We start from the raw sequence: 20,870 nt of genomic DNA, 5'->3' as shown, positions 1-20,870 counted from the left end.
AGGAGCAGACATGGACTCTAACCACAACTTATTAGTCATGAAATGCCATCAGAAGTTGAAGAAATTGAAGAAAGAAGGAATGCAAGGAGATGGGACCTAGACAAGTTTAAAGAAGTGTGTGGGATTGTTTCAAGGAACATGTTGCATAAGGACTAAATGAAAAGCCAGAAGGAAACACAGTAGAGCAGGGCCTCTCAAACGCCCAAAATCTCACGCGTGCAAATCAAGGTGCAGAGGCTGACTCGGCTTGACTCGGATGGTGTAGTGCGCTGAGAGCGACGAAGCATTCGGTGATAGACGGCTTGTTTATCAGTGAAATACATAAGCGCAAGAAAACAACAAGATAATAATGGAGCAACCTGTTTTGAAGCAACCAAAGACTTCCGAAAATATATTTCAATCAAACTGGGAACTTCCGTATTTTTCCTCAGTTCTGACGATAAAGGCAAATGATTAATCTGTGGGACAATAATTACAAAATTACAAAGGCTTTGCTTGAATTCTACGAGAATTTGTCAAGAGAAGATTTTCCTAAGCTGTATCGAGAAGCAGCTAAGATTATCTGTATGTTTGGTTCCACATGCAAATGTGAAAGCTTTTTTCTGTTTTGATTTGTATGAAAACTAGATTGCGTGCGAGTATTTCCGATTGTGATTTTAAGAACGCTCTCAGAATTGCTGTCAGCCGATCCCTTGTTCCAGACATTATTGGTATAATTGCAAAGAATTGTCTGGTCAAACAAAACTGATAGAAGAGTTTGTTAACACTTGTAACATTGTCCCATACAACAGTGTGTCTTCACTCACCGCACATAAACATTTCGCAATGAGGGGAGAATCGGTGGGGAAGGTGAAGAAGGCGGAGACAGGCCGAGCAGATGAGTCAGATGTAGGGAAAGAGGAGTAGGGTTTTGCACTCTGGTCAACCTAGTGAAGTCGTCTCCTGCACCTTGCGCCGTGCGAGAGGCCTTGCAGTAGAGGAACAATGGAATGCCATGAAGAATGAGTAAATTATTGAGGGGATATGTTATGTGAAAACTGACTACAGTAACAACCCATAAAATGAATCTGTGCTATATTTGATATGATATATGTATTTTCAACTTTTGTTGTGTTGAACTAACATTTTCTAGAGGTCAATCAGCAATGTTAACACTCCCTCAACATTCCAGTTTGACTGCACAAAATGCTTACACAAATTTATTGCACTAATCACTTCACCAAATGTCAGAACAGAGGATGGAGGGTTTTTTCTTCCTCTTCTTGGTCCCCATTATCATCCTCATTTTCAGGCATACACATTTCATCAACTATTTTCTCATCACCTTGTTCTCAACTCCTGACAGGGTACCGAGAGAAAAGATGTTTATCATCCTGGGGGACTATGGGATCAAGGGTAGATTATTAAAATCAATCAAAAGCATTTATGTTGACAATTGGGCTGCAGTGAGAATTGATGGTAGAATGAGTTCTTGGTTCAGGGTACTTACAGGGGTTAGACAAGGATGTAAAATTTCACCTTTGTTGTTTGTAGTTTACATGGATCATCAGCTGAAAGGTATAAAGTGGCAGGGAGGGATTCAGTTAGATGGAAATGTAGTAAGCAGCCTGGCCTATGCTGACGACTTGGTCTTAATGACAGTGTGTGCCAAAAGCCTGCAGTCTAATATCTTGCAACTTGAAAATAGGTGCAATGAGTATGGTATGAAAATTAGCCTTTCGAAGACTAAATTGATGTCAGTAGGTAAGAAATTCAACAGAATTGAATGTCAGATTGGTGATACAAAGCTGAAACAGGTAGATGATTTCAAGTATTTAGGATGTGTGTTCTCCCAGGTTGGTAAGATAGTGAGTTTGAATCAAGGTGCAGTAAAGCTAATGCAGTGAGCTTGCAGTTGCGTTCAATAGTATTCTGTAAGAAGGAAGTCACCTCCTGGACGAAACTATCTTACATCGATATGTTTTCAGACCAACTTTGCTTTATGGGAGCGAAAGCTGGGTGGACTTAGGATATCTTATTCATAAGTTAAAAGTAACAGACATTAAAGTATCGAGAATGATTGCTGGTACAAACAGGTGGGAACTATGGCAGGAGGTTACTCGGAATGAGGAGATAAAGGCTGAGTTAGGAATGAACTCTATGGATGAAGCTGTACGCATAAACCGGCTTCGGTGGTGGGGTCATTTGAGGCGAATGGAGGATAGGCTACCTAGGAGAATAATTGACTCTGTTATGGAGGGTAAGAGAAGTAGAGGGAGACCAGGAGGACAATGGTTAGACTCGGTTTCTAATGATTTAAAGATTAAAGGTATAGAACTAAATGAGGCCACAGCACTAGTTTCAAATAGAGGATTGTGGCGATATTTAGTAAATTCACAGAGGCTTGCAGACTGAATGCTGAAAGGCATAATGGTCTATAATGTTGACGTATGTATGTGTATGGTAATTTGTATACTTTTATTTTATAGTTTGACACACTTATACGAAAGGTTTAATAACCAAACTCGGCGCACACATTGGTACGACCGGTGGCCATATGCCAGCCAAATTTTATGATTCTAGCTACTACATAAGTAAGCAAAAAATAAAGGAATATGTGAAAACTGGACACAAATTTCACCATGTTCAAAGTTTCTAACTCAATTAACGCATATGTAGGGAAGTTTTGCAGCAAAATTTCTTTTTCAAACTAGTCAACAATGCACTTCATAATTTTGTATTTCTTGGAAAGATAAATTTTAACAATGAACAATGTAATTCATGAGTTCATCAATTATGTCACTGCCAATAATCAATTCCATATAAGAGAACACCACTGATTAGAATATGCAACATCTCTATCTCTGCTTCATACTGAATGCAGCTGACTTCTTGTTATCATTTACCAGTAAAAATATATGCAAGTAAAACCATATAAATCAGATGTAGTTATAATATTAGTATTAGTTAGAGCTCGGCCAGGATGTCGTGGCACGAAAATACACGTGGTGCGAACTAGGCTAGCAGGGAAAAACAAGAAGGGCATATCACAGTGTTGACAGAGAGTGAGACTGCAAGCACAGCATTCTACAGAAAAGTCATGGACAACTCATTATGGACTAAACAGAAACTCCTTGGAAAGACTGTGTTAGAAGACCGAAACTAAGTGCACGAGCAAGTACCATGACTTTCCAGCTGAGCTCTACAATGTTAGTAATAATAATAAAAATAATTTAAAAAGTACACTACTGTCAACCAAAATATTATGTGCCCTCGAGATTGGAGATTATTTATTAAACAACTAGCAAGATACCTGTGCTTCGCTACGGTATTATACTGAAATATGTAACTGAATGCTTAATGTTTTATATATAATCCTCCGAAATTCGCGATCTGACTCGTTTTCGAAGAGAATCCGCCAAAATTCGCGATCTGACTCGTTTTCTGAGAGTTACGGCAAAGTTCCTCAAAGTTTTCAATCTTTCTTTCCAGCAATCGATTTCGTACTTCCCGGGCTATGTCCAGGTATTCCACATGGTCCGTTGGGTCCCTAAATCTTTGCCATCCTTTCCTATAAGCATTTTTAGTGTGGATCAAATCCTGAAAGAGATACCGCGTGGTGTCGTCTTGGGTGCCTTGGCGGTACTGAACCCGCGGCCGGATTGTATTCGTAGTCATTACCAGGCCAGGACCCGTTTCCAGCGCGGTCCGCACAATTTGACGACGGTCCAGAACATTATTATTATTATTATTATTATTATTATTATTATTATTATTATTATTATTATTATTAGATGTTCTGGACCCCACAGCAAGATGCAAGAATCACATACTTCCGTGCATTATTGACCTTATTATAGAGGTGAACAATTTGACGCGCGGTCCGCACAATTTGACGACTGTCCAGAACATTATTATTATTATTATTATTATTATTATTATTATCATCATCATTAGATGTTCTGGACCCCACAGCAAGATGCAAGAATGACATACTTCCGTGCATTATTGACCTTATTATAGAGGTGAACAATTTGACGGTCAATCTCATTCCTATCGTTTGTTTCAAATGTGTTTAAATTTTTATTTATATGTCAGGAGAGTCCACTGTAATCTAAGAACGTTCTCCGAAGGAAAAATGGCTGTTGAAATCGAACCCAGGAAAGATTAAAAATGATCGGTTTATGAGCAGAATAAGTACATCGAAAATCTACAGCCTGTTTCCAGTCATTCAACAGGGTCAGGAATGGAATGAATAAAGCCCCATCTAGCGGCGACAATAGGAATTGTGCCGGCTGCCGAAGCACTCCTCTGGGAGAAATGATCGATGAATGACAAATGAAATGAAATAATGGACAGTATTGCTGGAATAAATGATGACAGGAAAAACCGGAGTATATGGAGAGAAACCTGTCCCGCCTCCGTTTTGTCCAGCACGAATGGCACATGGAGTGAAAGGGATTTGAACCATGGAACCCAGCTGTGAGAGGCCGGCGTCCTGCCGCCTGAGCAACGGAGGCCCCTGATAAGTACATTATGAACAGTAAAATCAATTGGTCTCACCTCCTTTTACACCCCACCGCGCTTAAGTTTATTTACACCCCCCCACAAAAAAAGAAGGCGTTTCTTTATGTTTAAAGGAGATTTCAAACATCAATGTTCACGTCTATTACCTTCAGATTTGAGATATAAGAATCCCCATAAAAATAATTCACTTTTTTCACTTCCTTTCACACTCCCCCCCCACCCTAAGTGAATTATCCGGCAAAAAATACTTGTTTCTTTAATAGCAAAGGATCTTCTAAATACCAATTATCACGACTCTAACTTCTTCAGTTTTTGATTTATGTGTCCTCGTGAAAGGAATTCAACTCCTTTTCACTCCCGCCTCGCAGGATGGTTCCCCCCTTCCCCCCCAAAAAACGCGTTTTTCTTTGTTTTTAAAGGAAATCCAAATACCAATTTTCACGTCTGTAACAACTGTATTTTTATTAGATGTATGCATTCTTATACAATTAAGTCAATTAATTTATCGATTCTTTCAGCCCCCCTTCATTGGATTTTTGGAAAATACGTGTTTCCTTACTTTTAAAGCAGATTCCAAATATCAAATTTCACGTCTGTAACATCTTCATGTTTTAAATATCAGTAGCCTAATTAAAAGAAATCAACACCATTTTCAGTCACTTTTACCCCCCCCCCCCTTTCCACCCAACTATTATTTTCCAAAACTAAAAATACACGTTTCTTTATTTTTAATAGAGATAAAAATACCATTTTTCACTTATGTAACATGTTAAGTTTTTTGATATATACTGTAGAAATTCTCATTTTAAAATTTCACCCCCTTTTTTTTCCCCTTAAAAGGAGTTTCCAAAGACAAATCACCTATGTTTCTTTACATTTAGAGGAAATTCCAAATACCCACTTTTTACGTCTAACATTTTACGTTTCTCACATATTCTGTAGATATAGTCTTTCGAAAAATTCACCCCAATATGTCACTCCTGTTTAACCGCCATTAATTGGATTTTCCAAAAACAAAAAATACATGTTTCTTTATTTTTAAAGGAGATCCCATATACAAATTTTCAGTTCTGTAATATTTTCAGTTTCTGAGATATGTGTATCCTCGAAGGCATTCAACCCTTGGGATTTACAGGGGAAAAAAAGAAAAAAAATACGTGTTCCTTTATTTTTAAGGAAGATTCTAAATACCAATTTTTACATCTGTAAACTTTAAAAGTTTTGAGATATAGATGCACTCCTTTTAAAAATTCATCCCCCTTTTCACCCTCCCATTAATTGGATTTTCCGAAAGAAAAAAAGAAAAAAAAATACGTGTTTCTTTATTTTTAAAAGAGATCAAATGTACCAATTTTCAGGTCTGTAATATCTTCAGTTTCTGAGATATAAGTACCGGTATTCTGATTAAAGGCATTCAACCCCTTTTTTATCGTTTTTCGCCCCTACTATTGGGATTTTCTGAAAAAAAAAAAAAAAAAGTACGTGTTTCCTTATTTTTAAAGGAGATTCTAAATACCAAATTATACATCTGTAAACTTTTAAACTTTTGACATATAGATACATTTTAAAATTTCAACCCCTCTTTTCACCCCCTTAGCGAAGGAATATCCAAAAATCCTCTCTTAGCGAGTACCTACATCTTAATATGAATCTATGCCCAAAATTTCATTTTTTTATGTCCAGTAGTTTTGGCTCGGCGATGATGAATCAGTCAGTCAGTCAGTCAGTCAGTCAGTCAGTCAGTCAGTCAGTCAGTCAGTCAGTCAGTCAGTCAGGACAAGTTATTTTATATATATTGTTAGGCCTACAAAAATACCATAACACCAACATTTTCCTCATTTTATTTCACGTTACGGCATGTATGTGCTTGAACCATGCGTCAACTTCAAGTAATTTTTTCTCAAAAACCTGTTATCCGATTGAATCCAAATGTTAACGCACTATACATTTTGGAGTGTTTCATACATCTATATATATAAAATAAGAGTTTTGTCTGTACATTGCTCAGAATTTAAAAAGAATGGTATATCTGTACCGGTCGTGTTCATAGTAACAAGAAAATGCACTTTTTAATTTTCCATAATGTTTGTCTGTCTATCTGTATGTATACACATCACGAGAAAACGGCTGAAGAGAATTTAATGAAAATCGGTATGTAAAGCCTGGGAATAAGTCGCTACAATCTAAGCTATAAACAATCTTATTCACGCTGAGAGAAATGGTAGTTTAGGGGAAGGCCTAAAAAATAATTCTCAATTATTTGTTATTAATGGTCCTATATTAATGAAAATCGATATTCATGATAAGTGAAATGGTAGTTTAGGGGAAGGCCTAAAATTTAATCCTCAAATATTTGTATTATTAGTGGTCCTATCAACAAATACTACATAACTGAAGTTTTATAGTATTAAATTTCTGATTATTTATATCTTATACATTTTTACCATACCGGCTATGATAACAGAGATATTCAGGAATTTGAATTTTTGTTGTTGAGTCCATATCAGCGCCGAGTCGCGAGAAAATGGGTACACAGAATTTAATGAAAATCGGTATGTAAAGTTGGGAAATAAGGAACTACATTCTATGCTATAAATAATATTGTAAACGCCCTAATATCACAGAGTCGAAAGAAAACTAAATGTGAAAGCCTACAATACAGAGAGCTCGAAACATTGATCAACAATAACATTACGTTGACCATTGTTTGTTGTGATGTGCTTTGTGTTTCTGTTGCCATTCATCTCCGATAGATGGGATTACTGCTGAATACAGAGTATTTTTTTAAATTGCTTTAACCCTCTACTGCATACTGTTGCCATTAGGCAACAAATAACTTTTCACCTGTGTAAATGGATAAATATTATAGACAGAGGTAGTTTTACGGCACACCTTCAACTGTACAGTCAATTAACCACATATCCCAGTGATGCCTTGTTTTTTTTTACATAACATAAGACAAAACAGCCCTACAGCCAAAGGTACTCCTTCCACCCCGTCAACATCCACGCGAACCAACCACCGTTTATTTTACGTACCTCTGGCTCAACCTCAAAGACATTACCGACCTACGGTCGTGCAAGTATACTTGCGCCTTGCAATACGTACCCATGGCCAGTAGGCAGTAATGTTCGGCCTTTGAATGTTAAAAGCTTACCGTAAAATCGTGAAAAATCGTATATATATTCCAATATGGCAATCCACATCACATACGAGTGTTAAGCTATTAGGCCCAGTTAAGAATTGCTGGTATATCTAAACCACTGAGCGTATGTTGAACATTAAAACTTGAAATTTTCTTCACCAAACGGAAACAAAAAATAATTCATGCAGTAGAGGGTTAAGTTGCACCAACACAGATAGGTCTTATGGCGATGATGGGACAGGAAAGGGCTAGGAGTGGGAAGGAAGCGGCCATGGCCTTAATTACGGTACAACACCAGCATTTGCCTGGTGTGAAAATTGGAGACCACGGAAAACCATTTTCAGATTTGTCAACAGTGGGGTTCGAACCCACTACCTCCCGGATGCAAGCTCACAGCTGTGCGCACCTAACATCACGGCCAATTCGCCCGGTCGTACCGAGTATAACAGCTTACCTGAATATTGGCAACAAGTAGCTGGGGAGTTAGATAAATTTCTTCTTTAGCAGGCCATTCCTGTGGTTCATACATTTTCTGATACTACTGGTATGTAACAAACTGGTTCACCATAGCATTGGAGCTATTTGATCCCTACTCTGAGGCACTGATTTGAATGAGCAGTGTGCATATTTAATGGAATAATGGCAGAGGAGTGTTCACGGCTGTCTGCGGCCCGGTCATTCCAGCACTGGAAATTTGCACTGTTAGATAGGCACCGTAGTAATGTTCGTTAAAACTGAGAAAATGTGCAGTTTTTCATTTAATCGTGTATTTTATATGATAACATTGCTTTTAATCGCTACATTCCTACTGACATTTTTGTAATGGAATAAGTTGACGTCAGTTAGGAAAACCACAAAGATAGTCTTTCGGAGGATCCCGTAGCGAAGCACGGGTACATCAGCTAGTTGTTCATAAGTTTCAGAAATTTGTTTCCAATGAAAAGACTCTTATCAATTTTGTAAGGTAACTTTTACTCAGCTCAGGTTGGTTGGAAAATTGTATATTCTTGGTCGTGTGGTAATCTTTATGATCCTATAGTTATGATATACAACTGTGAAATACAAAAATGAATTCAATGTCTTATATCAGTTTGTATTTGTGACATCATTAATAGAGAAAATACTCATTCAATTACAGTGTCAGAAGCCGGTCCCATGGTGTAGGGGTAGCGTACCTGCCTGTTACGCGGACGCCCTAAATTCAATTCCCGGCCAGGTCAGGGATTTTTACCTGGATCTGTTGATTGGTTCGAGGTCCACTTAGCCTATGTGATTACAATTCAGGAGCTATTTGATGTTGAAATGGCGGCCTCGGTCTAGAAAGCCAAGAATAACGGCCAAGAGGATTTGTCGTGCTGACCTCATAATCTGCAGGCCTTCGGGTTGAGCAGCAGTTGCTTGGTAGGCCATGGGGTTTGGTTTTATACAGTATCAGATATCTTTGGCTGATCACAACATTTAAAGATGTGCGTTTGAATCTTTAGTTATCATTCACATGAATAAATAATTACAATGGGGTGTATACTGTACATCTGCAATTAGGTCTGAGTATAGAGAAAAGAAAAATGATACTCAGAGCAATCAGTGACAGTGTTGCAAATCAAACCTTGAAATAGAATTGTTTTCCTGCAGTTGACAATTCACTAAGTGGGAAAGCAACATAAAGAAATGTTTAATCATATAAGAATGAAAAAACTTAATGTCAAAAATTATGGCCAAGAAAAGACAGTCTTGCATATGTGGAGTAGAACTTAAGTAAACGTAAACCAGCCAAGACAGCTGCGGACTACCACAACTTGATGTTCTTTTGTTACTGGCGGCTTATAGTTGTTTGCTATCAACTGCTGATGAAATACGGTATCTGTAAGAGATGACTAGCCTGGACAGACCTGGCAACAAGTGCCTTGGCGCTTTTATTGAGCTGCAGTTGGTAATCACATCTATGTGCTGAATTCTGAGAGGAATGCCATATTTTATCCATTTCAGCCAATGTCAGTGGTGCGATGTGAGTGGAATGGAAAATGTCAAATGATTAAGGATATTCTCTTATGTTGTTATTTGTCCAACCCTTGTCCCATTTCTCTACGGGGTCGGGTATGAGGCGAGATGAATCTGTCGTGGCGAGTTTTTATGACAGAATGCCCTGACGTCAAACTCATCAGAGGAGTTAATGAGATGAAATGAATGACGTGATATATAATAGTAGGAAGGGAGAGGGTGAAACCTGGTGCCGGCAAATAGCCTACTGTACTCCTGTTGAATAGCACCAAGGAGTCTGCTCAAGGCTTAACGACTTCATCCGACAGATGAATCACCAACAGCGTCAAATGCCTTCACTCCATATGAGGACTGTGGAGAGGTTTGGAATTTAATCCAGGCTTTTGGCATGCAATCTAGTGATTAGAAATTGTATTGCATGTAATAAACTTCATTAAGTTTATTGAAGTGGTCAACCTATTCAATGCAATACATTCGTGAGAATGTTTAATACTTAAGCATGACACTTAAATTGGAACGTGTTTCGCCCTTGTTGTGGGCATATATGTTAGGAGAGACCTGCAGGTGAACTTGACCATGGAGGAAAGGATAGGTGCTGTGAGACTGAAGTGGTTAGGTCATGTGAAGCAAATGCACCCAACTCCAACTCCACACCAGTATATGGAGATGAAGGTACCCGGAAGAGGACCTATTGGACTGTCTAGAAAAAGATGGACAGACAGGCTAATGGATCTCAAGAAGAGAGGAGTAACGTGGATGCAATGGAGAGGGAAAACTACCAGGACAGAATTCAGTGGAGGCATATCGTTCACAAAGTTCCTATCCAACTTCCTGAAAGGAAATCCTGAGGAGGAGGAGATAAATTATGCTGAGGGACCTATATTAATGTTTTACCCCAGCTTGAATCTTTAATTTATTGTCATTCACATGAATTTAAAAAAAAAAATACGGTTATGAAAAATCATATGGTACTCAGAGCTATAAAAATAAAGGAACCAAAAGTTCAAGTTTCTGCGCAGGAATTTATCAATCTATCTACCCATTGTGGTCTCCTGAGGCAAGATTATCAGTGGTCTTCTGTTATGTATCCCTACTGCACCATGTGTACTGTGTGACAACTTGGAGAAAAGCCTAGAGCACACATTGAACAGTAAAACCTTGTTTATCCAGACATTCAATCAATCAATCAATCAATCAATCAATCAATCAATCAATCAATCAATCAATCAATCAATCAATACTGATCTCCATTTAGGGCAGTCGCCCAGATGGCAGATTCCCTATCCGTTGTTTTCCTAGCCCCTTCCTATAAATGAATTATTTGCCCCAGTTTGTCCTCTTGAATTCCAACTTTATCTTCATATTGTGATCTTTCCTACTTTTATAAACGCCACTCAAACTTAGTATACTAATGTCATTCCACGCCATCTCACCACTGACACCTCGGAACATACCACTTAGTCTAGCAGCTCTCCTTCTTTCTCTCAATTCTTCCCAGCCCAAACTTTGCAACATTTTTGTAACACTACTCTTTTCTCGGACTAACTGGGACCAAAGGCAATCCGGACAATCGAAAATCTGGATAGTCCATGTTATATGGATAATTAGCAAAATAAAATCTTTAAATAAGCAGACATACTGTTTATGAAAATAAAACACTTTTTTTTTAACATTATGTACACAGTTTTGTTTACAAGACATTAAAAAGAAAAACAATTTTAACCACATAAAATCACATCATTTCTTAACAAAGAAATGGTCCACTGTCTTCCACTTCAAACACGTGTGGCGTTTCAATGAGGCACGGTCACGCATCTCTTTTCTGGCTGACGCTCCAAGTACGCCATGATGTTTGTCAGCTGGTGCGCAGCATATGCATGTGCCATCTGCTGTTGCAGTGTGATCACTCCCTCCTCATCCACATAGTCTTCTTTCTCACTGTCTGCTGTAGATGTGCCTGCTGCTACAATTTCTTCTTCCGTCGTAGTGTTGTAGGCACCGTCATACCACGTAAGCGTTCGGTGACACTCCAGTAAGTCTTTCTTAAACTCAACAAAAATCATTTTACAGTACAGTATTACCTTCATTTATTTTACAATCTAATCAGGAACTGAACATTGAATCAAACTAAAAAGCAAATATTGACGTACTTATAGTTATGTTCTTGTTATCATAGTTAAAAATCATCATCTAATGTGAACATTCAATTTTTAAAAATGTCCTCAAACGTGATCCAGATTATCTGGAGATGCGGATCAACGAGGGCCGGATAAATGAGGTTTTACTGTATATACACGTACACAAGTTTTGTATAGTACATTTCTGGCATCACTAAAGGCCGATGTCCACTCAGAGCTGTTAGTGTATTAGCAGCCAACCTGTACCTCTTTCAGACCTTCCACATTAACTAAATCTTACCCTTTTACAGATTTTTAAGAACTCTAGCACTTGAACTTCCCAGTTAGAAACAATGTCAACAAAGTAAAAGAAAGAAATTTAAAAATGGAAACAATCATTTTGCAATTGCTCTTGTCAACAGGCTATAAACAAACAAGCAAGCACATGACTTGTCAGCTGAGAATACAAGAGGCTTTCCACAGTCGTGTAGCGGCATTCTGTGTCGCAGTGCTGAATGCTTTTGAACTACAGTCTGTATCAGCTGGAAGTGCTGACTGTGTCATGTGTTCTGAAACAGACATGTCTCTAATGGGACAGACTACTGGCGCCTTGGTTCCTTCCCGCCAGTCAGTCGCTACTGTGTCCTGTAGAGAGAACGTACTAGTCTGCTACATTCGGTTTCACGCACAACTGGCGAAGTAAGTAAAAACTTCAGGAACTCTCAGCTGACATTCATCATATTTTATGAATATATTAAATCATAACCTATAATTACTTTCATATAATGTTAATTACATCAGCTCACAATATGAATTGGAATTTTAATATTTCAAGGAAAACATGAATTGTGAAGGAAGAATAAACCTCAGTGATGCTGTAAACTTGGAGCATACTATTCAAAACATTTTATATACAACAGGGTAATTAGACGCTGACCGATGTCCCTATTTTTGCGGCATTTGGAGATAGCAGGCATCAATGCACACATTATACACTGATTCAACAAACCTGAATGAGGAGAAAATGGGGGAGAATTACTAAAAGCACTGATGTTTGAGATGATGGAAAAACATCTGAGAAACAGAGCAAAAGTTCATGAACCTACCTCGTGACCTTCAAATCTTCCTATCAAAATAAAGAGCAGTAGAGGTGAAATAAACTTCTGCATCAATCTGGGAAACTGGTCCTTATTACGAAAGTTCTTTACAGAAGAATAACAGGACAATAGTCTGCTGTGCTCAGTGCCAGAACTGGGTACATAAAAGTCATAGTAAAAAAAACATGTGTTGCAATCTGTGTCAAAGAGAATACGAAGAAGAAAATTTACTATTTACTTTATGACTTAAGTTATTGTTTTGAGTTCCAAATTTGAAATGAATTTTCTCTACTTTGTTGTTTCAATGCGTATTTTCGACTGTGTTGAAAAGTGTCTGGTTGGACCTAAAAATACTAGTTACATTCTTTGTTTCATTTTATCACTGATCTGCAGTGCTCGAATGCCATGTATATTTTACATATGTTTGTGAAGTTAATGTACGATTCCTTTTCATAGATATAATTCATATTATCTGACACATATAAATTTTCTACATATATTTTATTTCCTTTATGATATTAACATGCATATTTGTTTCTTAGGGCGGGTTCAACAATCTACTGGTAAAGCGGCTGGCAGCTGCCCGGGAGGTAAACTACCTGGGGGTGTAAATCAGCTGGCACTTTGCCTTGCGTGCAACCACCTCCGCGCAAGCGCTGGGTAGCTACCCGGAGCTAGACACTGATATGCAGAGTTGGCTAGACTGATTTTCAGCAACTTCACGCTTTCTAGTGTGGTGGTATCTATCGTCAGATGTGTGAAGCTAATTTCGATTGCCTTATTTTCCTGTGCTTGCATCTGTTGATTATCACCAAAAAGCCTAATAAGGGGAGTCTTAAGAGTTATGGACAACGATTTATGTCAAGCTTTCGTGAATTTAATCTATGAGCTTCAATATCAATACCTAATTGCGATTAAAATCTCGAGATTACATTTTCTTACGCCATTTATAACCTGTCATGTAAGGCAGCATGTTTGGAAAGTATTCTCGTAGTAGATTGGTCAAGTCGCTCGCTCCGTAATAGAACGTATGCAGGTTTTCACCGTCTTTCTAATTTACATTTTATAATTTATTTTCGTTCCCTGCCGTTGTTCTTAACTCTTTTGACGCGCTTCCATATACGTATATACACCCACATCTTCCTTACGGACTTACAGCCTTTGTGAATTCTATCAGCAGGCTTCTGTGAATTTATTAAGTATCTCCACAATGCTCTACAGTATTTGCAACTAGCTCTGTGACCTCGTTTAGTTCTACACGCTTCCATTTATTGATAATGCATTTCATTCTAATGTTTAACTTCATGAAGATAAAGTTGGAAGATACTGTTAAAGAACTAATCGGGGTAAATATCCATTCATAGGAAGAGGCATTCGGGAATGGAACAGTTTCCAATTTCTTTGAAATCATTTACAAGAAGACTACGTAAACAACTGATAGGGAATCTGCTACCTGGGCTACAGTCCTATATGCTATATTAATCATCACTTTCTATAAGTAGCACACATATAGTAGACATAATATTGTGATTAAACATTTCATTGAATATATTATTAACAAAAGAACGTATGAAAAGAGGCACACAGATTAATATAACGCTAATAATGAAAATAAAAAGGATTCGTCATAATGAAGGCTCGAACCTACATACATCGTATTACAAAGAGAGCGCGTTATCATTACGCAATACCAATATAAATGGTCCGTTATTGGACATTATAAATTTTCCAGCTAACTCATTCCTGGTTGCCAGCGTTTCGCTCTCGTGTGCTAGGCTGGACTCATCAGTTGGTACCTAGCACACCTACCAAGACGCATGGCTAGTGCATACCATGGAGGCCACTGCGTAGGCCAATTGTAGCCACCGGCAGTGCCAATGCACTATGAGACACTGTCTCGCTACTAAAAATTGATGCCTGCTTGGCCATCAGATAATACAGATGTTGATTCCCATAGGGAATCTGTAATATTTGTTCCGAATGAGTAAATTTATAATACCAATATAAATGGTCCGTTATTGGACATTATAAATTTTCCAGCTAACTCATTCCTGGTTGCCAGCGTTTCGCCCTCGTGTGCTAGGCTGGGCTCATCAGTTGGTACCTAGCACACCTACCAAGACGCATGGCTAGTGCATACCATGGAGGCCACTGCGTAGGCCAATTGTAGCCACCGGCAGTGCCAATGCACTATGAGACACTGTCTCACTACTAAAAATTGATGCCTGCTTGGCCATCAGATAATACAGATGTTGATTCCCATAGGGAATCTGTAATATTTGTTCCGAATGAGTAAATTTATAATACCAATATAAATGGTCCGTTATTGGACATTATAAATTTTCCAGCTAACTCATTCCTGGTTGCCAGCGTTTCGCCCTCATGTGCTAGGCTGGGCTCATCAGTTGGTATCTAGCACACCTACCACGACGCATGGCTAGTGCATACCATGGAGGCCACTGCGTAGGCCAATTGTAGCCACCGGCAGTGCCAATGCACTATGAGACACTGTCTCACTACTAAAAATTGATGCCTGCTTGGCCATCAGATAATACAGATGTTGATTCCCATAGGGAATCTGTAATATTTGTTCCGAATGAGTAAATTTATAATACCAATATAAATGGTCCGTTATTGGACATTATAAATTTTCCTGCTAACTCATTCCTGGTTGCCAGCGTTTCGCCCTCGTGTGCTAGGCTGGGCTCATCAGTTGGTACCTAGCACACCTACCAACATCTGTATTATCTGATAGCCAAGCAGGCATCAATTTTTAGTAGTGAGACAGTGTCTCATAGTGCATTGGCACTGCCGGTGGCTACAATTGGCCTACGCAGTGGCCTCCATGGTATGCACTAGCCATGTGTCTTGGTAGGTGTGCTAGGTACCAACTGATGAGCCCAGCCTAACACACGAGGGCGAAACGCTGGCAACCAGGAATGAGTTAGCTGGAAAATTTATGATGTCCAATAACGGACCATTTATATTGGTATTATAAATTTACTCATTCGGAACAAATATTACAGATTCCCTATGGGAATCAACATCTGTATTATCTGATGGCCAAACAGGCATCAATTTTTAGTAGTGAGACAGTGTCTCACAGTGCATTGGCACTGCCGGTGGCTACAATTGGCCTACGCAGTGGCCTCCATGGTATGCACTAGCCATGCGTCTTGGTAGGCATGCTAGGTACCAACTGATGAGCCCAGCCTAGCACACGAGGGCGAAACGCTGGCAACCAGGAATGAGTTAGCTGGAAAATTTATAATGTCCAATAACGGACCATTTATATTGGTATTATAAATTTACTCATTCGGAACAAATATTACAGATTCCCTATGGGAATCAACATCTGTATTATCATTACGCTGCGGGAAAGCTCGAGGTATTCAGGATACATACACTAAATTATACCTGGTGACTGAAAACTGAAAAAGTAGAAAATTAAAGCCTATTTGAAATGATTTGCAAATATCCTTTTACGGTTTCTTTGCGAAAGCTTGACGTATAAAATGTGTTCCCTTCGCTACCAATGCGAGAGGCTGGTGTGACCGTTGCAACTCAAAGGAAGCATTACTGTTCAAAATCCTGCAATACAGTATCGATCACGTTATAGTATCATGCTTTTTTCAGTATACTAAGCCAATTTAAGTTGTATGTCACCTGAAATACACCTAATAATGCTCAGCTCTCAAAACTTGCCCGGCAGGTAGTCTTATCGGGCCCTCGAAGTGACCGATAATTTACGCGCCAGGTAACTACGATTTATGCTACCGATAGCGCTACCTGGGAGTGGACGAACGGAAACATCCTTTTATGCGGAGGGCAAGTTATGCGCTACTTTACCAGTAGGTGGTAGAACCGGCCCTTAATGTAATAAACAAATGAATATTAATTTCCATCTATGTTAAATATAATTTTTTCAACTAACATACAAGGGCTATCCAACAGAATTTTGATCTGCGAAACAAAATGCTGCACGCAACTACCCATGTCCTAAAGAGAGCGCAACTGTTGCATAGTTAATAACAGTTTTACAGCAGAGCAACTTCCAACACTGACACATCTATCTTACAGACTCACACCAGTCAGTCTGCAAGTGTCTTTGAACTAACTAAATGGCTCTACAATCCTCTACTTGTAACTAGCTTGGAGGCTTTTTTAGTTTACACTTCTGATTCTTAAATCATCAAAAATTGAGTGTACTCATCATTGCTTTGGTCTCCTTTTTTGTTTTTTTTACCCTCCATGACCACGTCTATTATTCTCCTAGATAACCTTTTCTCCTCCATTTGCCTCACCTGACCCTGTCACCACAGCCAGTTTATACATATAACTTCATCCGTCGAGTTTATTCTCAACTTATCTCCTCATTTCAGTGTTCCCTTCTGCCATTGTCCTCACCTGTTTGTAGGCAAGTACTAGTTTGTGAACCAGTGGCAAAAGGTGAGAGCAGAGCTTCCATTCAGCCTTTGTGAAAGATAGTTATAGATTTAACATGGTGCTGCTCAATTGTCACAACGCGCTACACAAGGCTACCAACTAAGGATGTTAGGTCCAGCTAGTGATAATACCACCGAGCTGGGGTGCAAGCAAAGAAGGTGTGGGGGCATAAGCCGTTAGGTTAGGGTCACAAAGTGGCCAACAGGCCTCTAGCATCCCCTGGAATCCTGCTAAAATGTGACCAAAACAGTGACGAAATGGCAAAAAATAAAGGTTACGGGCATAAGTTACGCCATGACAATTTGAAACTGTATGGTTTTTGAATTTTCAACCAAGGTGGCAGCCTTGTGGCCACACATGATGCAAGCTCTATCAGAGGCAATAGAAAACTAGTCTTCATAACAGCTGACCTAAGCTGGACAACAACACAATCTGAGGTTTACTGTGCCTCTGTTTCAATTGTTCTATATTTGACTGACAGGTAGGTTGGTGGAGTCGCTGCTAAAGCATTAAGGAATGACCTCTCTTCTATATTATTTCACATAATTTTTATATGTCTTTTTACTCCCATATCCCATGAAGGCTCTACAGAAGTACCCAGATGAGTGGCCTAGTAAGTGGTTCTGAGAGTCGGGATACCAGCTGATACGAAATAAAAGTGGGCATCTCAGACATATTCCAAGTCGTGTCCCTCTTTGTGCTCTGGTAGCTCAGATTATAAAATCCATCACTCTGACTATGTGTAATAGTTAAAGATATTAACATTGACCAGGCCCAAATATGTGTAACAGAGTAGCATCCACGTCACAGAAATTTATGAAGCATGCTCAGGTTTTAAGTAACTTCCAATAAAGTTAAAAAAAGAAATGGAAACAATCTCACTTTGCAATTACTCCTGTCAACAGGCCATAAACAAACAAGCAAGCACATGACTTGTCATCTGAAAAGACAAGAGATTTTCCAAACGGTCAGTCACCTTTTCATAAATGGCTTTATGTTGCACCGACACAGATAGGTCTTATGGCAACGATGGGACAGCAAAGGGCTAGGAGTGGGAAGGAAGTGTCCGTGGCCTTAATTAAGGTATAGTACGCAAAACGTTTAGTGATACTTCGGCTCTCTAGTGCTGAATCGGTAGACCTCGGTTAGTGCGAGTGGTAAATATCATTGTTAATCCGTATTGAAGATACTGAATGTCGGATGCTAAAGGGTTTATTGTGTCACATATTCAATACATTATAAATTTTTAAACACTTAGGAATTTATTATTATTTCCTATTGAGACATGTTTCGCCCTTCATTGAGGGCATCATCAGTCATAGTACCTCCTCAAGGCATAAATCAGGTACCTGACTGGTAATTAAATTGTAAACACTAAGATACAAACATGATACAGTTAAACAATAAATGTTTATAGACACAGTAGTCAGCACCAATGCGTAAAATCACAGGGTATTTATTTTTTGCTAGGGGCTTTACGTCGCACCGACACAGATAGGTCTTATGGCGACGATGGGATATGAAGGGCCTAGGAGTTGGAAGGGAAGCGGCCGTGGCCTTAATTAAGGTACAGCCCCAGCATTTGCCTGGTGTGAAAATGGGAAACCACGGAAAACCATCTTCAGGGCTGCCGATAGTGGGATTCGAACCTACTATCTCCCGGATGCAAGCTCACAGCCGCGCGCCTCTACGCACACGGCCAACTCGCCCGGTACAGGGTATTTAGCAGAGTCCAGCAGTGGTGGTCCGAAGAACAATTGACACTACTCTATTAGGAAATCATAGAAAAATATAAAATTTTTACATATATTTACATGGAAACAGATAGGGGAGAAAGGGTATAAAGTGTCTGGCGTCATCATTCATACACAAAGTTTATATTTACATGGAAACGGTTAGGGGAGAAAGGGTATAAAGTGTCTGGTGTCCATGTTCATACATTAATTACTACCGTTGGTTGAACGATTACAGTAATTTTACAATATCCAATTGAACAGTTGAGAAATTACAAGATTCATATTGGCAACCTTTGACACACAAACTATGAATCAATTATGCATCGCCGTGAGACATCTGACGTACACTTTACGTACTAGTACTGTTGTTTACACAGCAAAGCCAAGGTGATATTTCTGAGAATTCATGCTTGGAACAAGATTCGCATTGAGAAATGTTATATAATTTTATATAATGTGTGTGTGATAGTTGTTGGCTTAATATAATAAGGGTTTAGAAAATTCATATTGATCGATCATACTATCTAGTCAATTCAGATTTCATTTCCATTCAGTTTGCAGTATTACCGGAAGTGGGGTAGCTCCTCCTTACTCATCCCGTAAAACGAAGTATCACTAAAATTTCCGCGGACTGTACAGCCCTAGCATATGTCTGGTGTGAATGGGAAACCATGGAAAACCATCTTCAGGGCTGCCGACAGTGGAGTTCGAACCCACTATCTCCTGAATGCAAGCTCACAGCTCTGTCACCACATTAATAATCGGTGTATGTCACGATATTGAACAAAATAATGTGGGCATATCACTAATCCCGATCTTAGCTTATTGATTAAATATAAACAGGCAATTATGCTGGACAATAACAACAAAGAAGATAGAAATAACTTGAAACCACACCTTCTCCATCCACTTGGAACTTTCCCCTGTTGCCTTCTCTTCCACTTTGTCTGTTACTTTATCAACTTGTTTGTACACTTTGTCCCAGTTGATTTTTACATAGCCTTTATGGCTTGCTATTTGAAGTAATATAATGCCACCACCTACAGCAACTGCAGCTATCTTCCCAACTTTCATAGTTACAAAGCCTGTACACCTGAAAAGCAAATATCAGTTTTGATATCAGAGTTCCAATTTACAGTAGTTCTCACAATTACTTAGCACATTCCTCTGGAGCATGATAAGGTATGCGGAATATAACCTTCAATATATAATTACATCTAGTAGCAAAATAGCTGATACCGTATTTAAAATTATTATTTTGGCACACTAACTCTCTTTACAAAATAATACTTGCCATCCTGACGCTGTTCCAATAAGAAGCTGTTTAGTAGCAGAAGATTTTCCAACATCACCAAGAACTTTGTCAATAAAACTCTTCGTTTCCTTTGCCACTTCGTCTATATTAATAAGCTCTTCTTCCTCTTCTTCTTTTTTATTCGACTTCCTCGACGGAGGGGCCATAATTTCCTTTCAAAATGTGTTATCTATTAAAATATTAGAATCTTCTCATCCACAGCACACCCGAACAATTGCACTCAAGACTGCACTGACATATACGCCCAAATGCTATAAATATAACAGTCAATGGATTTCAATAACTCCTAAAGAATTAAATTATTGTTTCAATCAGTATGTAGCAATATATCTTAACATTCCAGTAGTTTAAAACTTATTTTCACACCTACAACAAGATTCAAACAAAAAAAATTACTGACAAATCCGTCGTCACAGCCCTTCTGTGTCGGCTTTCTCTCTGTATTAAATGACCCAACAGCTGACTATTCCGAAAACATGTCCGCCGTTCTTTAGTCTTGAAACTTGGAGC

The 20,870-nt window shown here is 38.8% G+C and overlaps 1 protein-coding gene across 2 annotated transcripts in view; it reads right to left on the bottom strand.

Moving 5' to 3' along the window:
* LOC136878827 (FUN14 domain-containing protein 1) overlaps nt 1–20,863 on the bottom strand; it is a 130,134-nt gene extending 109,271 nt beyond the window's left edge. Inside the window, exons 1-2 of one of the 2 annotated variants that reach the window (XR_010860847.2) lie at nt 20,340–20,863; nt 19,943–20,138 (exon numbers count right to left, since the gene is read on the bottom strand). Coding sequence is in view for 1 of the 2 variants with exons in the window: in XM_067152336.2 (XP_067008437.1) it covers nt 19,943–20,138; nt 20,340–20,506 (363 nt within the window). In the remaining variant the exon portion in view is untranslated. The remainder of the gene's footprint in view (nt 1–19,942; nt 20,139–20,339) is intronic. The other variant, XM_067152336.2, reaches the window with a different exon arrangement.
* Nucleotides 20,864–20,870: the final 7 nt, after the last annotated feature.

This window comes from Anabrus simplex, chromosome 8 (genome assembly GCF_040414725.1).
Source record: "Anabrus simplex isolate iqAnaSimp1 chromosome 8, ASM4041472v1, whole genome shotgun sequence".
Taxonomy (NCBI): domain Eukaryota; kingdom Metazoa; phylum Arthropoda; class Insecta; order Orthoptera; family Tettigoniidae; genus Anabrus; species Anabrus simplex.
Note: the sequence above shows the minus strand (reverse complement) of the source record. Positions and strands in the feature narration are given on the sequence as shown.